Source organism: Ranitomeya imitator, chromosome 2 (genome assembly GCF_032444005.1).
Source record: "Ranitomeya imitator isolate aRanImi1 chromosome 2, aRanImi1.pri, whole genome shotgun sequence".
Classification (NCBI taxonomy): domain Eukaryota; kingdom Metazoa; phylum Chordata; class Amphibia; order Anura; family Dendrobatidae; genus Ranitomeya; species Ranitomeya imitator.
Genome location: NC_091283.1, coordinates 169,258,811 through 169,276,823, shown reverse-complemented (window position 1 = coordinate 169,276,823; position 18,013 = coordinate 169,258,811). Strand labels below are relative to the sequence as shown.

Genomic DNA, 18,013 nt, shown 5'->3' with positions numbered 1-18,013 from the left:
TGCACAGCCACAGCCAGACTACTATGCTGGTCCTTTGACTCAGACCACAACATTGCCCTTGCAGGGTGCTGATCAAGAATCAGACCCTGATGAGACTATGTTGCCCCATCACGAACGCTATACCACCGACCGACACGGTGACACAGACGAAGTTGCACACGAGCTACAAGAAGAGGTAATAGATGACCCAGTTCTTGACCCCGATTGGCAGCCATTGGGGGAACAGGGTGCAGGCGGCAGCAGTTCTGAAGCGGAGGAGGAGGGGCCGCAGCAGGCATCAACATCGCAACAGGTTCCATCTGCCGGGCCCGTATCTTGCCCAAAACGCGTGGCAAAGTCAAAACCTGTTGGAGGACAGCGTGGCCATCCGGTTAAAGCTCAGTCTGCAATGCCTGAAAAGGTATCCGATGCTAGAAAGAGTGCAGTCTGGCATTTTTTTAAACAACATCCAATTGATCAGCGCAAAGTCATCTGTCAAAAATGTTCAACTACCTTAAGCAGAGGGCAGAATCTGAAAAGTCTCAATACAAGTTGCATGCATAGACATTTAACCACCATGCATTTGCAAGCTTGGACTAACTACCAAACGTCCCTTAAGGTTGTAGCACCCTCGGCCAATGAAGCTAGTCATCAACGCAACATCCCTTCCGGCAGTGTAGGGCCACCATTTTCTGCACCACCTGCAGTATCTGTGCAGGTTTCTTTGCCAGGCCAAAGCAGTCAGGGTCAGGGAATCACCAGTTTCGTAGTAGGAAACACTGCATCTAGGGCACCGGCGGCAACAATACCATCTCCCACCGTCTCTCAGTCTGCCATGTCCACCGGCACCCCCGCTAGTTCCACGATCTCCAGCTCTCCAGTCCAGCTCACCCTACATGAGACTATGGTTAGAAAAAGGAAGTACTTAGCCTCGCATCCGCGTACACAGGGTTTGAACGCCCACATAGCTAGACTAATCTCGTTAGAGATGATGCCCTACCGGTTAGTTGAAAGCGAAGCTTTCAAAGCCCTGATGGACTACGCTGTACCACGCTACGAGCTACCCAGTCGACACTTTTTTTCCAGAAAAGCCATCCCAGCCCTCCACCAGCATGTTAAAGAGCGCATCGTCCATGCACTCAGGCAATGTGTGAGCACAAAGGTGCACCTGACAACAGATGCATGGACCAGTAGGCATGGCCAGGGACGTTACGTGTCCATCACGGCACACTGGGTAAATGTGGTGGATGCAGGGTCCACAGGGGACAGCAAGTTTGGGACAGTTCTGCCTAGCCCACGGTCTAGGAAACAGTTGGCTGTAGCCATTCGCACCCCCTCCTCCTCCTCGTCCTCCTGCAGAAGCGAGACCTCGTCCACAGACCGCAGTCGCACAACCACTCCATCCGCAGCTGCCACTGTTGCACACCAGGTCTCCCATTATGGGGCAGCTACTGGCAAACGTCAGCAGGCTGTATTGGCTATGAAGTGTTTGGGCGACAACAGACACACCGCTGAAGTTCTGTCCGAGTTCTTGCAGAAAGAAACGCAGTCGTGGCTGGGCACTGTAAATCTTGAGGAAGGCAAGGTAGTGAGTGATAACGGAAGGAATTTCATGGCTGCCATCTCCCTTTCCCAACTGAAACACATTCCTTGCCTGGCTCACACCTTAAACCTGGTGGTGCAGTGCTTCCTGAAAAGTTATCCGGGGTTATCCGACCTGCTCCTCAAAGTGCGTGGACTTTGCTCACATATCCGCCGTTCGCCCGTACACTCCAGCCGTATGCAGACCTATCAGCGTTCTTTGAACCTTCCCCAGCATCGCCTAATCATAGACGTTGCAACAAGGTGGAACTCAACACTGCACATGCTTCAGAGACTGTGTGAACAGAGGCGGGCTGTTATGTTTTTGTGGGAGGATACACATACACGGGCAGGCAGTAGGATGGCAGACATGGAGTTGTCAGGTGTGCAGTGGTCGAAGATTCAAGACATGTGTCAAGTCCTTCAGTGTTTTGAGGAATGCACATGGCTGGTTAGTGCAGACAACGCCATAATAAGCATGAGCATCCCCCTAATGCGTCTGCTGATGCAAAGTTTGACGCACATAAAGGATCAGGCGTCTGCAGCTGAGGAAGAGGAAAGCCTTGATGACAGTCAGCCATTGTCTGGCCAGGGCAGTGTACAGGACGAGGTAGCGGGCGAACAGGAGGAGGAGGACGAGGAGGATGATGGGGATGATTATATTTTTAATGAGGAAGCTTTTCCGGGGCCAGTGGAAATTGTTGGCGCGGCAAGGCCGGGTTCTGGTTTTTGGAGGGACACAAGTGACGTGGATTTGCCTGAAACTGCCCCTCAACCAAGCACAACCACAGATTTGAGAACTGGAACTTTGGGCCACATGGCGGATTATGCCTTACGTATCCTCAAAAGGGACACACGCATAACAAAAATGATGAACGATGACGATTACTGGTTGGCCTGCCTCCTTGATCCTCGCTATAAAGGCAAATTGCAAAATATAATGCCACATGAGAACTTGGAACTAATATTAGCAACCAAGCAATCAACTCTTATTGACCGTTTGTTTCTGGCATTCCCTGCACACAGCGCCCGTGATCGTTCTAACACGAGCTGCAGGGGCCAGCAGACCAGAGGTGTTAGAGGGGCAGAAATCAGAAGTGGCGTTGGCCGGAGGGGTTTTCTGACCAGGTTGTGGAGTGATTTTGCTATGACCGCAGACAGACAGGTACTGCAGCATCAATTCAAAGTGACAGGAGACAACATTTGTCCAGTATGGTTACTAACTATTTTTCATCCCTTATCGACGTTCTCCCTCAACCGTCATTCCCATTTGATTACTGGGCATCAAAATTAGACACCTGGCCAGAATTGGCAGAATATGCATTGCAGGAGCTTGCTTGCCCGGCAGCTAGTGTCCTATCAGAAAGAGTATTCAGTGCTGCAGGTTCAATACTAACAGAAAAAAGGACTCGTCTGGCTACCCAAAATGTAGATGATCTAACCTTCATTAAAATGAACCACAACTGGATTTCGAAATCTTTTGCCCCACCTTGCCCGGCTGACACCTAGCTTTCCTATGTAAAGGTCTTGCCTGTGGACTATTCTGAACGACTTTTCCAATCTCGTAATTTGCAGCACTTGATTGTCCAGCATCCGACATGTTAACACCTCCTTAAATGGCCAAAGTCCCCACACGGGGCCGTGGTATCGCCACTTGGCGCCAGCACCCGTGAGAGTACTGTTTTGTCTGAAGAGGTGGGTGTGCCCGCTTTTGGTCGACGGCACTGCCACTAGGTCCCTCATAGTACAATAAAGTGTCTGGCGGTGGTGGTGCGCACCCAACGTCAGACACACCGTTATAATATGAGGGGCCCTGGGCCTGTACCGCCGGCCACAAGACAGTCCCCCCCCCAGGTCAAACAGTGCTCTACCACTTGCAAAATTTTCTCTCACAGCTCCACCAATGTTTAGTCTATGCGCTGACATCCTTCAATGCCTGGCACTGTCAATACCATTGTATTGACATTTTTCTTATGTTAGGCCTTCGAAGCCTGTCTGCGGTCACTCCTTCCACTAGGCCTCCACTGACCTGTCTACTGCTGCCCGTGTTCCCCTGGAACCAATTTTAAATTGCCTACAGCCAGCCCAATTTATTATGTTAGGGCTTCGAAGCCTGTCTGCGGTCCCTCCTTCCACTAGGCCTCCACTGACCTGTCTACTGCCGCCCGTGTTCCCCTGGAACCAATTTTAAATTGCCTACAGCCCAATTTTTGTTATGTTAGGCCTTCGAAGCCTGTCTGCGGCCCGTTCTTTCCACTACTACTACACTGACCTGGCTACTGCCGCCCGTGTTCCCCTGGAACCAATTTTAAATTGCCTACAGCCAGCCCAATTTATTATGTTAGGGCTTCGAAGCCTGTCTGCGGTCCCTCCTTCCACTAGGCCTCCACTGACCTGTCTACTACCGCCCGTGTTCCCCTGGAACCAATTTTAAATTGCCTACAGCCAGCCCAATTTATTATGTTAGGGCTTCGAAGCCTGTCTGCGGTCCCTCCTTCCACTAGGCCTCCACTGACCTGTCTACTGCCGCCCGTGTTCCCCTGGGACCAATTTTAAATTGCCTACAGCCAGCCCAATTTATTATGTTAGGGCTTCGAAGCCTGTCTGCGGTCCCTCCTTCCACTAGGCCTCCACTGACCTGTCTACTGCCGCCCGTGTTCCCCTGGAACCAATTTTAAATTGCCTACAGCCCAATTTTTGTTATGTTAGGCCTTCGAAGCCTGTCTGCGGCCCGTTCTTTCCACTACTACTACACTGACCTGGCTACTGCCGCCCGTGTTCCCCTGGAACCAATTTTAAATTGCCTACAGCCAGCCCAATTTATTATGTTAGGGCTTCGAAGCCTGTCTGCGGTCCCTCCTTCCACTAGGCCTCCACTGACCTGTCTACTGCTGCCCGGGTTCCCCTGGAACCAATTTTAAATTGCCTACAGCCAGCCCAATTTATTATGTTAGGGCTTCGAAGCCTGTCTGCGGTCCCTCCTTCCACTAGGCCTCCACTGACCTGTCTACTGCCGCCCGTGTTCCCCTGGAACCAATTTTAAATTGCCTACAGCCCAATTTTTGTTATGTTAGGCCTTCGAAGCCTGTCTGCGGCCCGTTCTTTCCACTACTACTACACTGACCTGGCTACTGCCGCCCGTGTTCCCCTGGAACCAATTTTAAATTGCCTACAGCCAGCCCAATTTATTATGTTAGGGCTTCGAAGCCTGTCTGCGGTCCCTCCTTCCACTAGGCCTCCACTGACCTGTCTACTGCCGCCCGTGTTCCCCTGGAACCAATTTTAAATTGCCTACAGCCAGCCCAATTTATTATGTTAGGGCTTCGAAGCCTGTCTGCGGTCCCTCCTTCCACTAGGCCTCCACTGACCTGTCTACTGCTGCCCGGGTTCCCCTGGAACTAATTTTAAATTGCCTACAGCCAGCCCAATTTATTATGTTAGGGCTTCGAAGCCTGTCTGCGGTCCCTCCTTCCACTAGGCCTCCACTGACCTGTCTACTGCCGCCCGTGTTCCCCTGGAACCAATTTTAAATTGCCTACAGCCCAATTTTTGTTATGTTAGGCCTTCGAAGCCTGTCTGCGGCCCGTTCTTTCCACTACTACTACACTGACCTGGCTACTGCCGCCCGTGTTCCCCTGGAACCAATTTTAAATTGCCTACAGCCAGCCCAATTTATTATGTTAGGGCTTCGAAGCCTGTCTGCGGTCCCTCCTTCCACTAGGCCTCCACTGACCTGTCTACTGCTGCCCGGGTTCCCCTGGAACCAATTTTAAATTGCCTACAGCCAGCCCAATTTATTATGTTAGGGCTTCGAAGCCTGTCTGCGGTCCCTCCTTCCACTAGGCCTCCACTGACCTGTCTACTGCTGTCCGTGTTCCCCTGGAACCAATTTTCAATTGCCTACAGCCAGCCCAATTTATTATGTTAGGGCTTCGAAGCCTGTCTGCGGTCCCTCCTTCCACTAGGCCTCCACTGACCTGTCTACTGCCGCCCGTGTTCCCCTGGAACCAATTTTAAATTGCCTACAGCCCAATTTTTGTTATGTTAGGCCTTCGAAGCCTGTCTGCGGCCCGTTCTTTCCACTACTACTACACTGACCTGGCTACTGCCGCCCGTGTTCCCCTGGAACCAATTTTAAATTGCCTACAGCCAGCCCAATTTATTATGTTAGGGCTTCGAAGCCTGTCTGCGGTCCCTCCTTCCACTAGGCCTCCACTGACCTGTCTACTGCTGCCCGGGTTCCCCTGGAACCAATTTTAAATTGCCTACAGCCAGCCCAATTTATTATGTTAGGGCTTCGAAGCCTGTCTGCGGTCCCTCCTTCCACTAGGCCTCCACTGACCTGTCTACTGCTGTCCGTGTTCCCCTGGAACCAATTTTCAATTGCCTACAGCCAGCCTAATTTATTATGTTAGGGCTTCGAAGCCTGTCTGCGGTCCCTCCTTCCACTAGGCCTCCACTGACCTGTCTACTGCCGCCCGTGTTCCCCTGGAACCAATTTTAAATTGCCTACAGCCAGCCCAATTTATTATGTTAGGGCTTCGAAGCCTGTCTGCGGTCCCTCCTTCCACTAGGCCTCCACTGACCTGTCTACTGCCGCCCGTGTTCCCCTGGAACCAATTTTAAATTGCCTACAGCCAGCCCAATTTATTATGTTAGGGCTTCGAAGCCTGTCTGCGGTCCCTCCTTCCACTAGGCCTCCACTGACCTGTCTACTGCCGCCCGTGTTCCCCTGGAACCAATTTTAAATTGCCTACAGCCAGCCCAATTTATTATGTTAGGGTTTCGAAGCCTGTCTGCGGTCCCTCCTTCCACTAGGCCTCCACTGACCTGTCTACTGCTGCCCGGGTTCCCCTGGAACCAATTTTAAATTGCCTACAGCCAGCCCAATTTATTATGTTAGGGCTTCGAAGCCTGTCTGCGGTCCCTCCTTCCACTAGGCCTCCACTGACCTGTCTACTGCTGCCCGTGTACCCCTTGAACCAACATCAGAAAATATAAAAATAAGTATTTTGCTTATAAAAAAGAAAATACTGGAGAGATATCAAATGCAGACATTTTAACATTAAAAACAAACACATACAACAAAAATCTGGTACAGTACTAAAAATGGCCACCAGCTACAATAACTTTCTCCTGCAAGTAGTTAACTGAAAGTTTTTTTCAATTTAAAACACAGATATGGCATCCACCGAGTGTTGTCCTGTCGCGTCTTCTTTATATTATTGCCAAGCATATGCAAAACAATGAAAATAATAAAATCATTATTTACCAAAAAAATAGAGTAAGTCAAAACCACATTGCAAATAAACATTCATTACAAATAAAGAAGCAGGGCGCGTCCGAGGGTGAGTATATACCTAATAAGAATATAATCACCCTCGGACGCGCCCTGCTTCTTTCCGACAGCCTTCCTTCCTAAGAATCAGCCCTTCCGTGGTGTAGAGAGAGGGTGTGTTACACTCCAAGGTGTTCCCCAGGTTGCCTTTCCTGAGCTTCGATCTTCATGCTCTCGTTTAGTAGTTGTCGGAAAGTAGGCTGCATTAGGCCTACAAATTGGGTATGGGGTGGAGAGAGATGGTGTGTTACACTCCAAGGTGTTCCCCAGGTTTCCTTGCCATTGCTTCGGTCTTCCGACTCTCGTTTAGTAGTTGTAGAAAACTACACTGCATTAGGCCTACAAAATGGGTATCGGGTGGAGAGAGATGGTGTGTTACACTCCAAGGTGTTCCCCAGGTTTCCTTGCCATTGCTTCGGTCTTCCGACTCTCGTTTAGTAGTTGTAGAAAACTACACTGCATTAGGCCTACAAATTGGGTATCGGGTGGAGAGAGATGGTGTGTTACACTCCAAGGTGTTCCCCAGGTTTCCTTGCCATTGCTTCGGTCTTCCGACTCTCGTTTAGTAGTTGTAGAAAACTACACTGCATTAGGCCTACAAAATGGGTATCGGGTGGAGAGAGATGGTGTGTTACACTCCAAGGTGTTCCCCAGGTTTCCTTGCCATTGCTTCGGTCTTCCGACTCTCGTTTAGTAGTTGTAGAAAACTACACTGCATTAGGTCTACAAATTGGGTATCGGGTGGAGAGAGATGGTGTGTTACACTCCAAGGTGTTCCCCAGGTTTCCTTGCCATTGCTTCGGTCTTCCGACTCTCGTTTAGTAGTTGTAGAAAACTACACTGCATTAGGCCTACAAAATGGGTATCGGGTGGAGAGAGATGGTGTGTTACACTCCAAGGTGTTCCCCAGGTTTCCTTGCCATTGCTTCGGTCTTCCGACTCTCGTTTAGTAGTTGTAGAAAACTACACTGCATTAGGCCTACAAATTGGGTATCGGGTGGAGAGAGATGGTGTGTTACACTCCAAGGTGTTCCCCAGGTTTCCTTGCCATTGCTTCGGTCTTCCGACTCTCGTTTAGTAGTTGTAGAAAACTACACTGCATTAGGCCTACAAAATGGGTATCGGGTGGAGAGAGATGGTGTGTTACACTCCAAGGTGTTCCCCAGGTTTCCTTGCCATTGCTTCGGTCTTCCGACTCTCGTTTAGTAGTTGTAGAAAACTACACTGCATTAGGCCTACAAATTGGGTATCGGGTGGAGAGAGATGGTGTGTTACACTCCAAGGTGTTCCCCAGGTTTCCTTGCCATTGCTTCGGTCTTCCGACTCTCGTTTAGTAGTTGTAGAAAACTACACTGCATTAGGCCTACAAATTGGGTATCGGGTGGAGAGAGATGGTGTGTTACACTCCAAGGTGTTCCCCAGGTTTCCTTGCCATTGCTTCGGTCTTCCGACTCTCGTTTAGTAGTTGTAGAAAACTACACTGCATTAGGCCTACAAAATGGGTATCGGGTGGAGAGAGATGGTGTGTTACACTCCAAGGTGTTCCCCAGGTTTCCTTGCCATTACTTCGGTCTTCCGACTCTCGTTTAGTAGTTGTAGAAAACTACACTGCATTAGGCCTACAAAATGGGTATGGGGTGGAGAGAGATGGTGTGTTCCACTCCAAGGTGTTCTCCAGGTTGCCTTTCCTGAGCTTCTATCTTCAGGCTCTCGTTAAATTGTGGTTAAATGGAACAACTGCATTTGGCGTACTAGTTGGTTTGGGGACTACTAACAGTGTCTGCCGCTCCTTGCTGTTCTCCTGGTTTCCTGTCCTGAAATTCCGTTTTCAGGCGCTCGTTAAGTAGTTGTTAATGTTAGACTGCATTTGGCCTACTAGTTGGGTTGGGGCCTACTATCGGTGTCTGCCTCTCATTCCAGTTGTCCTCCACTGCAATGCCCCCTGGTTATTCCTGTGTTACCAATTTTGAACTGCATTTAGCCAACTTTATTCTTTGGGCCTATATCTGTGTTTCCTCCTCATCCTGCCCATTGCCCAGCCAGTGATAGATGAGTCTGCTGGTACATTGACCCATAACGCAACATTCCCCGTGCACGCTACACAACAACATTGTGACCCTGCTGAAAGTCAGGTTGCTCTTCCCGCATACCATACCACCTTACATGGGGACAAAGAGGAAGGTGCAGATGAAAGTGCAGGTTCCTTCATCAGGTGGGGGGAGGAATACTAGTTGGCGACGTCACTGGCACAGGGCCTCTCATAGTACGCAAAAGTGTTGCTGCCGGTGGGAGGCGCCCCCGCCGTGCAAACACACCGCTGTACTTTGAGGGGCCCTGTGCCAGTGCCAATGCCAACGAGTAGGCCCCCCCTGCTTGCTCAGGTTCACAGCACTTGCAAAGTTGAAATACTTACCTCTCCCTGCTCCACTGCCGTGACGTGGTCCAGATTTCCTGGGCCCACTAATTACTTGAACCAGCCCTACCCACCACAACTTTAGCCAAATGACCCCCAATTTCAAATGCCTTCCAATTATTATAAGGTAAATTACGCTTGACAAGCTTCATTAAGAAGAATGGATGGTTTTGACATTAAAATGGGCACTCTAGGTGTTTTCCTGGCCCCCACTCACTGCCGACTATGCTGCCCCATTGACTTGCATTGGGTTTCGTGTTTCGGTCGATCCCGACTTTACGTCATAATCGGCCGATTTCACTCGACCCGACTTTTGAGATAGTCGGGTTTCGCGAAACCCGGCTCGACTCTAAAAAGGTCAAGGTCGCTCAACTCTAACCACTACGTTTAATAAAGCACAGACTCAACCACAGTCTCCTTATTGGACCCCGGTATAGCGGTTTAGCTGACTGTATAGCTACGTATGAGCCTGCCTCAGCTAGTGAGGACAGAACAAAAACACATAAACAAATAAACCATCATACAGGATACATGAATCTGAGTCTTACGGGTACATAATTTTGCATGAAATAAATTGTGACAATTCAGGAGTACCTCGATTACAGATTAATTGCCGGAAGTGTCCACAGCTCTGGTTATGATAGCAAAGAGTTCCGATCAGAGTAGTTAGGTTTCAAAGTCTGAATCATGCATCTCAAGAAGATATCGTTCAGATATTGGAACAGACAAAAACAATAATACAATAAGAAAAGAAAAAAGGGAATGGGGAGGGGGTGTTCTGTTAACCGCTATCAACCTGAAGACTGACACTGTTGACGAGGTGGTTAAAGCTTGTGTGGTCCTGCACAATTTTGTTATATGCAAGGAACAGATTTACTGTACATTGATGACAACTTTGAAGACACCACATTGCATGGTTATCAGAACATTACTTATAGAAGTTCTGTGTCAGTTTCCACAATGATGGACAAATTTGATGAATATTTTATTTAACCTCAAGGAAGAGTAGACTGGCAGGATGAGAGAGTTTGAACAATTAGTCTTTACCCTTGTAACCCAAAGTATTGTACCTGGTTGGGTTGTAACCTAAGTATTGTACCTAGTTGGGTTTTACCCAAAGTACTGTACCTGTTTTTGTTTTACCCAAATGATTGTACCTGTTTTACCCTAAGTTTCGTACCTGGTTGGGTTTTACCAATGGTATTGTACCTGTTTTACCAAAAGTATTTTACCTTGTTTTACCCAAAGTATTTCACCTTATAATTTAATAAATGATACACAAAATTTTTAAACCAAAAAATTGTTTTATTTACAAATTATATACAGAATTTTTATAAATTTAAAAAGTGTGGGGTGGAGATAATACTGGAGGGGCTGTCAGATTGGGACACTTCGACACTGGGAGTCGAGAGAGGATTGTGGTGGTGGTGACAGATCAGGAGAAAAAGCAGAAGGTGAAGAGTTGGAGAAAGAAAGGGAACATGTGCACATAAAAGCGGGAGTAGTGTTGGGATTTTGGAAGGTTTGAGGGGTGGAGTGGAGGGATTGGGAGGCAGAAGAGGAGGTGGGTGGAGAAGAGAGTTGTGTTGGGGGCATGATGGTTGTGGAAGGAGACTGGTGGTAGTGGGCACGGAGTAGAGGTTGGGCAGGGAGTGGAGGCACAGGTGATGTGGCTGGGAACTGGTAAGGGGCAGAATGCTGGTACGGGGCAGATTGATGGTACAGGCAGATTGGTGGTACGGGGCAGATTGCTGGTACGGGGCAGATTGGTGGTATTGTATAGGAGGGGGAGGAGGGACAATGTCTGGAGGGGGGGCAGGTGGTGGAGGGACTACCGGGGCGGGTGGAGGGGCTTGGGAGGTAACATGCGCTAGGGCAGACTGGCAGGCTTGCATTACATGCATCTGCTGGTCAGGAGATAGCTTGTCTATGCGCTCGAGTACTGCCTGGAAAAAGGAGTGGTTTGGCGATTTACTTGCATCTGAATGCATCCTATCCAGACGTGTGTGCAATTCAAGAATACTGTTGTTGAGCAAATTTAATCCTGCAGTCATTTGGTCAGACAGCAATTTGAGACAGTTCTGGAAAGCTGCATTCAGATGCAAGAACTCAGGCACATAGCTCTTTTCCTGACCCCTCTGGCGCTGCCGTCCAGAAACCACAGTTGTTCTAGAGGAGGCAGTAGTGTCAGATGGGTGGGGTAAAGGAAAAGCTATATCCTCACCACCAGCTTCATGTAACGTCTGCCACGATGCCCCAGCGGGGGTGGATGGCACCGAGGGATCAGATGTGAGGGAAAGATGGGAAGGTGCAGTGGGATCGGGGCTGTCGAAGTGTCCCGCGGTGGGGGTCTCCTGAGGGATCGCTCCAGAAGGGTACAACTCTGCAGGCTCTCAAGTGCTTCAGACGGTGCTGTGGAAAAAAGGAAAAAAATGTAATTAATATATTGATATTGCTTGGCTCTGGCTGAAACCCTAAAAAAAGTGTTAAACATGTAAACATTTTTAATTAAATGGGGTGGGTAATATTTACCTTCTGCTGACCATCATCGACCGGAGGAACGACAGGGCTCTAGCATATTTATATTTGCTCCTGCGTCCTCCCGATCCACTCGGGGCATGCATCTCTTTCTTGAATTCCTTCTTGAAGCGATCCCTGATTGACCGCTTTACAACTTTTTCACCTGTAAAGTGAAAGCACAAATTGGTTAGTATACAACACATTACATCCAGCAACATAACTGAACTGTGAATACTTTCGCGCTAGATTCTGGGCACGAACATCGAGGTCCTCCCAGTTGTCCACAAGTTGTTGGCATACTTGCTCCCAGAGCTGATGGGTCACACCAAGATCTGCGTGGCGGCGGTCCAGCATGTTGCACAGCGGCTCCCGCTCTCGGATTAGATCGATAAGGAGGTTGATATCTAGCCCGGCCTCCTCACCGTCCGAGTCAGGAGCACACTGTGAAGCCTGTTAAAAAGGACAAGAAACAAAGACATTAGACTAAAAACAACATAAAGTGGAAATAAAAAACAGAACAAAAAAAGAAAGATACTTACTCGATGGCGACCGCCCTGACGCTCATGCCGACGACCCTGGGAGGCGCTTTGAGGACCTCTAGATTGAGCCACAGAATCAGAAGACTAAAAGAAAAAAAAATTATGTGCTTGGATGTAGGCTATGTGTTGTGCATACGGTGATGTCTGTAATAATCTGTTTTTGTGTTGTGTGTACTGTGATGTGTGTGATTATGTGGTTTTGCAATGCATGTAACCTTACCAATTGCGAGCCCACTCCGGATATCTCTCCACCCCTTATGTCTCCTTCTAGAAGCACCTCTTCTGCTGCAGTTTCCTGTTATACAAAAGTGATATATTAATAATATATATCATATATATGTATATATATATATATATATATATATATTACGTCAGCATCGCAAAAAATAAAAAAAAGTGAACATCACCAAAAAACAAAACAAAAACCATTTATTTACCTTGCAGCGCTGATGACACGGGAAAGGGCTTCCAGATGAAGACATGGCTGTAGCTGGCCGGCTTGGCTGCTGCCTGGCTGACCTGGAGCAGGTTCAACTCTGGCTCTGGCGGCAGGTTCAGCCCTGGCTCTGGAGGAAGGTTCAGGTCCGGCTCTGGCGGCAGGTTCAGCTCTGGTGGCAGGTTCAGCTCTGGCTCTGGTGACAGGTTCAGCTCTGGTGACAGGTCCAGCTCTGGTGACAGGTTCAGCTCTGGCTCTAGCGGCAGGTTCAGCTCTGGCTCTGGTGGCAGGTTCAGCTCTGGCTCTAGCGGCAGGTTCAGCTCTGGCTCTAGCGGCAGGTTCAGCTCTGGTTCTGGTGGCAGGCTCAGGTCTGGCTCTGGTGACAGGTTCAGCTCTGGCTCTGGTAGCAGATTCAGCTCTGGCTCTGGTGGCAGGTTCAGCTCTGGCTCTGGTGACAGGTTCAGCTCTGGTGGCAGGTTCAGCTCTGGCTCTGGTGACAGGTTCAGCTCTGGCTCTAGTGGCAGGTTCAGCTCTGGCTCTAGCGGCAGGTTCAGCTCTGGCTCTGGTGGCAGGTTCAGCTCTCGTGACAGGTTCAGCTCTGGCTCTGGTAGCAGGTTCAGCTCTGGCTCTGGTGGCAGGTTCAGCTCTGGCTCTGGTGGCAGGTTCAGCTCTGGCTCTGGTGACAGGTTCAGCTCTGGTGTCAGGTTCAGCTCTGGCTCTGGCGACAGGTTCAGCTCTGGCTCTAGCGGCAAGTTCAGCTCTGGCTCTGGTGGCAGGTTCAGCTCTGGCTCTGGTGGCAGGTTCAGCTCTGGCTCTGGTGACAGGTTCAGCTCTGGCTCTGGTAGCAGGTTCAGCTCTGGTTCTGGTGACAGGTTCAGCTCTGGTTCTGGTGACAGGTTCAGCTCTGGCTCTGGTGGCAGGTTCAGCTCTGGCTCTGGTGACAGGTTCAGCTCTGGCTCTGGTGACAGGTTCAGCTCTGGCTCTGGTAGCAGGTTCAGCTCTGGCTATGGTGGCAGGTTCAGCTCTGGCTCTGGAGACAGGTTCAGCTCTGGCTCTGGTGACAGGTTCAGCTCTGGTGGCAGGTTCAGCTCTGGCTCTGGTGACAGGTTCAGCTCTGGCTCTAGCGGCAGGTTCAGCTCTGGCTCTAGCGGCAGGTTCAGCTCTGGCTCTGGTGGCAGGTTCAGCTCTCGTGACAGGTTCAGCTCTGGCTCTGGTAGCAGGTTCAGCTCTGGCTCTGGTGGCAGGTTCAGCTCTGGCTCTGGTGGCAGGTTCAGCTCTGGCTCTGGTGACAGGTTCAGCTCTGGTGTCAGGTTCAGCTCTGGTTCTGGTGACAGGTTCAGCTCTGGCTCTGGTGACAGGTTCAGCTCTGGCTCTGGTGACAGGTTCAGCTCTAGCTCTGGTGACAGGTTCAGCTCTGGCTCTGGTGGCAGGTTCAGCTCTGGCTCTAGGGGCAGTTTCAGCTCTGGCTCTGGTAGCAGGTTCAGCTCTGGCTCTGGTGGCAGGTTCAGCTCTGGTTCTGGTGACAGGTTCAGCTCTGGCTCTGGTGGCAGGTTCAGCTCTGGCTCTGGTGGCAGGTTCAGCTCTGGCTCTAGCGGCAGGTTCAGCTCTGGCTCTGGTAGCAGGTTCAGCTCTGGCTCTGGTGGCAGGTTCAGCTCTGGCTCTGGTGGCAGGTTCAGCTCTGGCTCTGGTGACAGGTTCAGCTCTGGCTCTGGTAGCAGGTTCAGCTCTGGCTCTGGTAGCAGGTTCAGCTCTGGCTCTGGTGACAGGTTCAGCTCTGGCTCTGGTGACAGGTTCAGCTCTGGCTCTGGTGACAGGTTCAGCTCTGGCTCTGGAGCAGGTTCAGCTTTGGCTCTGGTAGCAGGTTCAGCTCTGGCTCTAGTGGCAGGTTCAGCTCTGGCTCTGGTGGCAGGTTCAGCTCTGGCTCTGGTGTGCAGGTTCAGCTATGGCTCTGGTGACAGGTTCAGCTCTGGCTCTGGTGGCAGGTTCAGCTCTGGCTCTGGTGACAGGTTCAGCTCTGGCTCTGGTGGCAGGTTCAGCTCTGGCTCTGGTGACAGGTTCAGCTCTGGCTCTGGTGACAGGTTCCGCTCTGGCTCTGGTGGCAGGTTCAGCTCTGGCTCTGGTGACAGGTTCAGCTCTGGCTCTGGTGGCAGGTTCAGCTCTGGCTCTGGTGGCAGGTTCAGCTCTGGCTCTGGTAGCAGGTTCAGCTCTTGAGGCAGGTGTTCTCTGTGTCTTGATGGCTGGTAAATGGATGAGTGAAGGCCTACTTGGCTCGCTTTATATCTGTTTCCTAACTGGGGGCTGGCCAATTGTATCGGAGCATGCTCGGTTAAAAAAAGCGGAATTCGGCTCCGGATCCGTCAATTGCCGGATCCGGCGCCCACAGGCTTCCATTGTAGCAAAAAGTCGGCGCTATCCGGTTTTTCACCGCAGACAAAAAACGTAACTTTGTACGTTCTTTCCAGACGTCGGAAAAACAGTTTTCACTGGACCCGGCGAAACACGGATGAAACGTGAGGCCATTTGAAAAAAATGAAAAATTTGTGCTCCATTTTTAAACCTCATAAAATGCTAATAAAATAAAATAACATTTTACAAATGGTGCTGATTTAAAGCAGACACGTGGGAAATGTTATTTATTAAGGTTTTTCTATGGCATCACTATCTGGATTAAAGGGATAATCATTCAAAGTTTGAAAATTGCAATTTTTTAAAACATTTTCTCAAATTTCTGATGTTTTGTGTTTATATACAAAAAATATTGACCGTAATTTACCATTATCATATATTATAATGTGCCACGAAAAAAACAGTTTAAAAATCACTGGGATTTGTTGAAGCGTTCAAGAGTTATTAACACATAAAGTGACACTGGTCAGATTTTAAAAATGTGGCCCGGTCACTAAGGGGTTAAGCCTAATTTTTTTATCCCTATCTTAGAAGTCTACATGACATAATCTTACCTTTCTCTCCAATTAGTCCTCTGTCTCCTTTTTTTCCTGAAGTTCCCTGGTCACCTAATAAAGAAAAATACCTGATGTAATACATAAATGTCTGTAGAGAAGTGATGCTTTCCCTCTCCGCCTGATAGGAGCAGAATACAAGTAGGTGACACCCAGATCCATCTATATGCCAGTAATATCTTGAATTATGCACAGAATTTTAGCATTTGTATTATTCCTGACCGGAGGTTATATCATCTTACGGTAAAATGCTACATCCTTATTGTGGCGCCATTCTCACACACTTTAGATTATGCATAGACTGCTGATGGATCTTATATGGATCCCATTCTACGTGCCATTTTCTACTTTATTCACATCTTTGAGGTGGAAAAGTTGTTCTGCCATCTACCCTAGATACTCTGTTGGCAGGACAACTGTTCCTCAATACGTGGCTACACTAGTGACTATCAGAGGACTATCAACAGCGAACTATGCGGATGCAATCCATCTTTTTTAGTACCGCACAGAAGACCTACTAGAGGACCATGAAGACATGACAATGGGAGCAAAGCAATAGGGGCAACAGGTCCTGGGATGATCACTTCATCTCAGATTGGCAATCATAATAATAATAATAATTTTATTTATATAGCGCCAACATATTCCGCAGCGCTTTACAAATAATAGAGGAAACTTGTACAGACAATAGACATTACAGCATAATAGAAATCACAGTTCAAAATAGATACCAAGAGGAATGAGAGCCCTGCTCGCAAGCTTACAATCTATGAGGAAAAGGGGAGACAAGAGAGGTGGATGGTAACAATTGCTTTAATTAATCGGACCAGCCATAGTGTAAGGCTCGGGTGTTCATGTAAAGCTGCATGAACCAGTTAACAGCCTAAATATGTAACAGTACAGACACAGAGGGCTATTAACTGCATAAATTGTATGAGAACATGATGCGAGGAACCTGATTTTGGTTTAACTTATATGAATGGGCCACACAGGGATAATTAGGTTAATACGTTGAGGCGGTAGGCCAGTCTGAACAAATGCCTTTTTAGGGCACGCTTAAAAATGAGGGGATTGGGGATTAATCGTATTAACCTGGGTAGTGCATTCCAAAGAATCGGCGCAGCACGTGAAAAGTCTTGGAGACGGGAGTGGGAGGTTCTGATTATTGAGGATGCTAACCTCAGGTCAATCATCATTGATTGTAAATATTTCTTCCAAAAGTCGAAGTCCAGTTGAAATGTGCCTATGACAGAAATACACAGCTTTTTGCCCCTAATAGCAATTCACTGGAATTGCTTGCCTGAGGAGGTGGTGATGGCGAACTCAGTCGAGGGGTTCAAGAGAGGCCTGGATGTCTTCCTGGAGCAGAACAATATTGTATCATACAATTATTAGGTTCTGTAGAAGGACGTAGATCTGGGGATTTATTATGATGGAATATAGGCTGAACTGGATGGACAAATGTCTTTTTTCGGCCTTACTAACTATGTTACTATGTTACTATGTTACTGCCTTTGAGTTTAAAATGGACCTCTGAAAACATTCTTCTCCAAGTCCATACCCGCTCTCACCAGATAATCATTGATCACCCACTGAAACCTTAGCCTTAGACAGAAAAATAACTTTAGACCTCAAAACGTAAATTGTCCCTAGTAACATTTATTGAGTTTGTACAACAGGATTTCAGTGAGATAGAACAAGGTAGACTATACTGCACTTCCAGTTTCTCTTTTACTGACCAGCAAACACCTAGTTCAATTCTACAGAACAAAACTCTAATCATTACACTCGTAAACAAAGGGGGTGCCATTATCATATTAAACAAACACGATTATGTCACAAAGGTCAATAACCAATTGAGTAATACTCTGATTTACAAGAAATTACCACATAACCCCACCACGGCGGTTCAGTCCAAGATCAATAATATCCTGGAACACCACTTATCCAAACACACGAGATACAAAAAACATAAAAAACATCTGATTTATTGATCAATAAAGACCCAGTCAGTCATTCTGCTTTTTCACACACTTCCTAAAATTCATAAAAGATTAGAAAAACCTCACTGTGGCTTCTACTGATTCCTATTTACAAGCCGTTAATACTTATTCACTTACAGACTCCCTACACTCATCACTGTCCCCGATCTCCTCTTTTTCCCAGTCCTGATCTGGCTGTACACCACTACATTGACACTCTCAGAAGCACCCTTGACCAAGTAGCGCCCCTCATCCTCAGAACCTC

The 18,013-nt window shown here is 48.4% G+C and overlaps 1 protein-coding gene across 2 annotated transcripts in view; it reads right to left on the bottom strand.

The window, feature by feature from the left end:
• The window catches only part of LOC138662375 (ficolin-1-B-like), a 126,197-nt gene that overhangs the window by 49,603 nt on the left and 58,581 nt on the right, over positions 1-18,013 (bottom strand). For both annotated transcript variants that reach the window (XM_069747915.1, XM_069747916.1), the window contains one exon: positions 15,767-15,820. In XM_069747915.1, the coding sequence (XP_069604016.1) occupies positions 15,767-15,820 (54 nt within the window). The remainder of the gene's footprint in view (positions 1-15,766; positions 15,821-18,013) is intronic.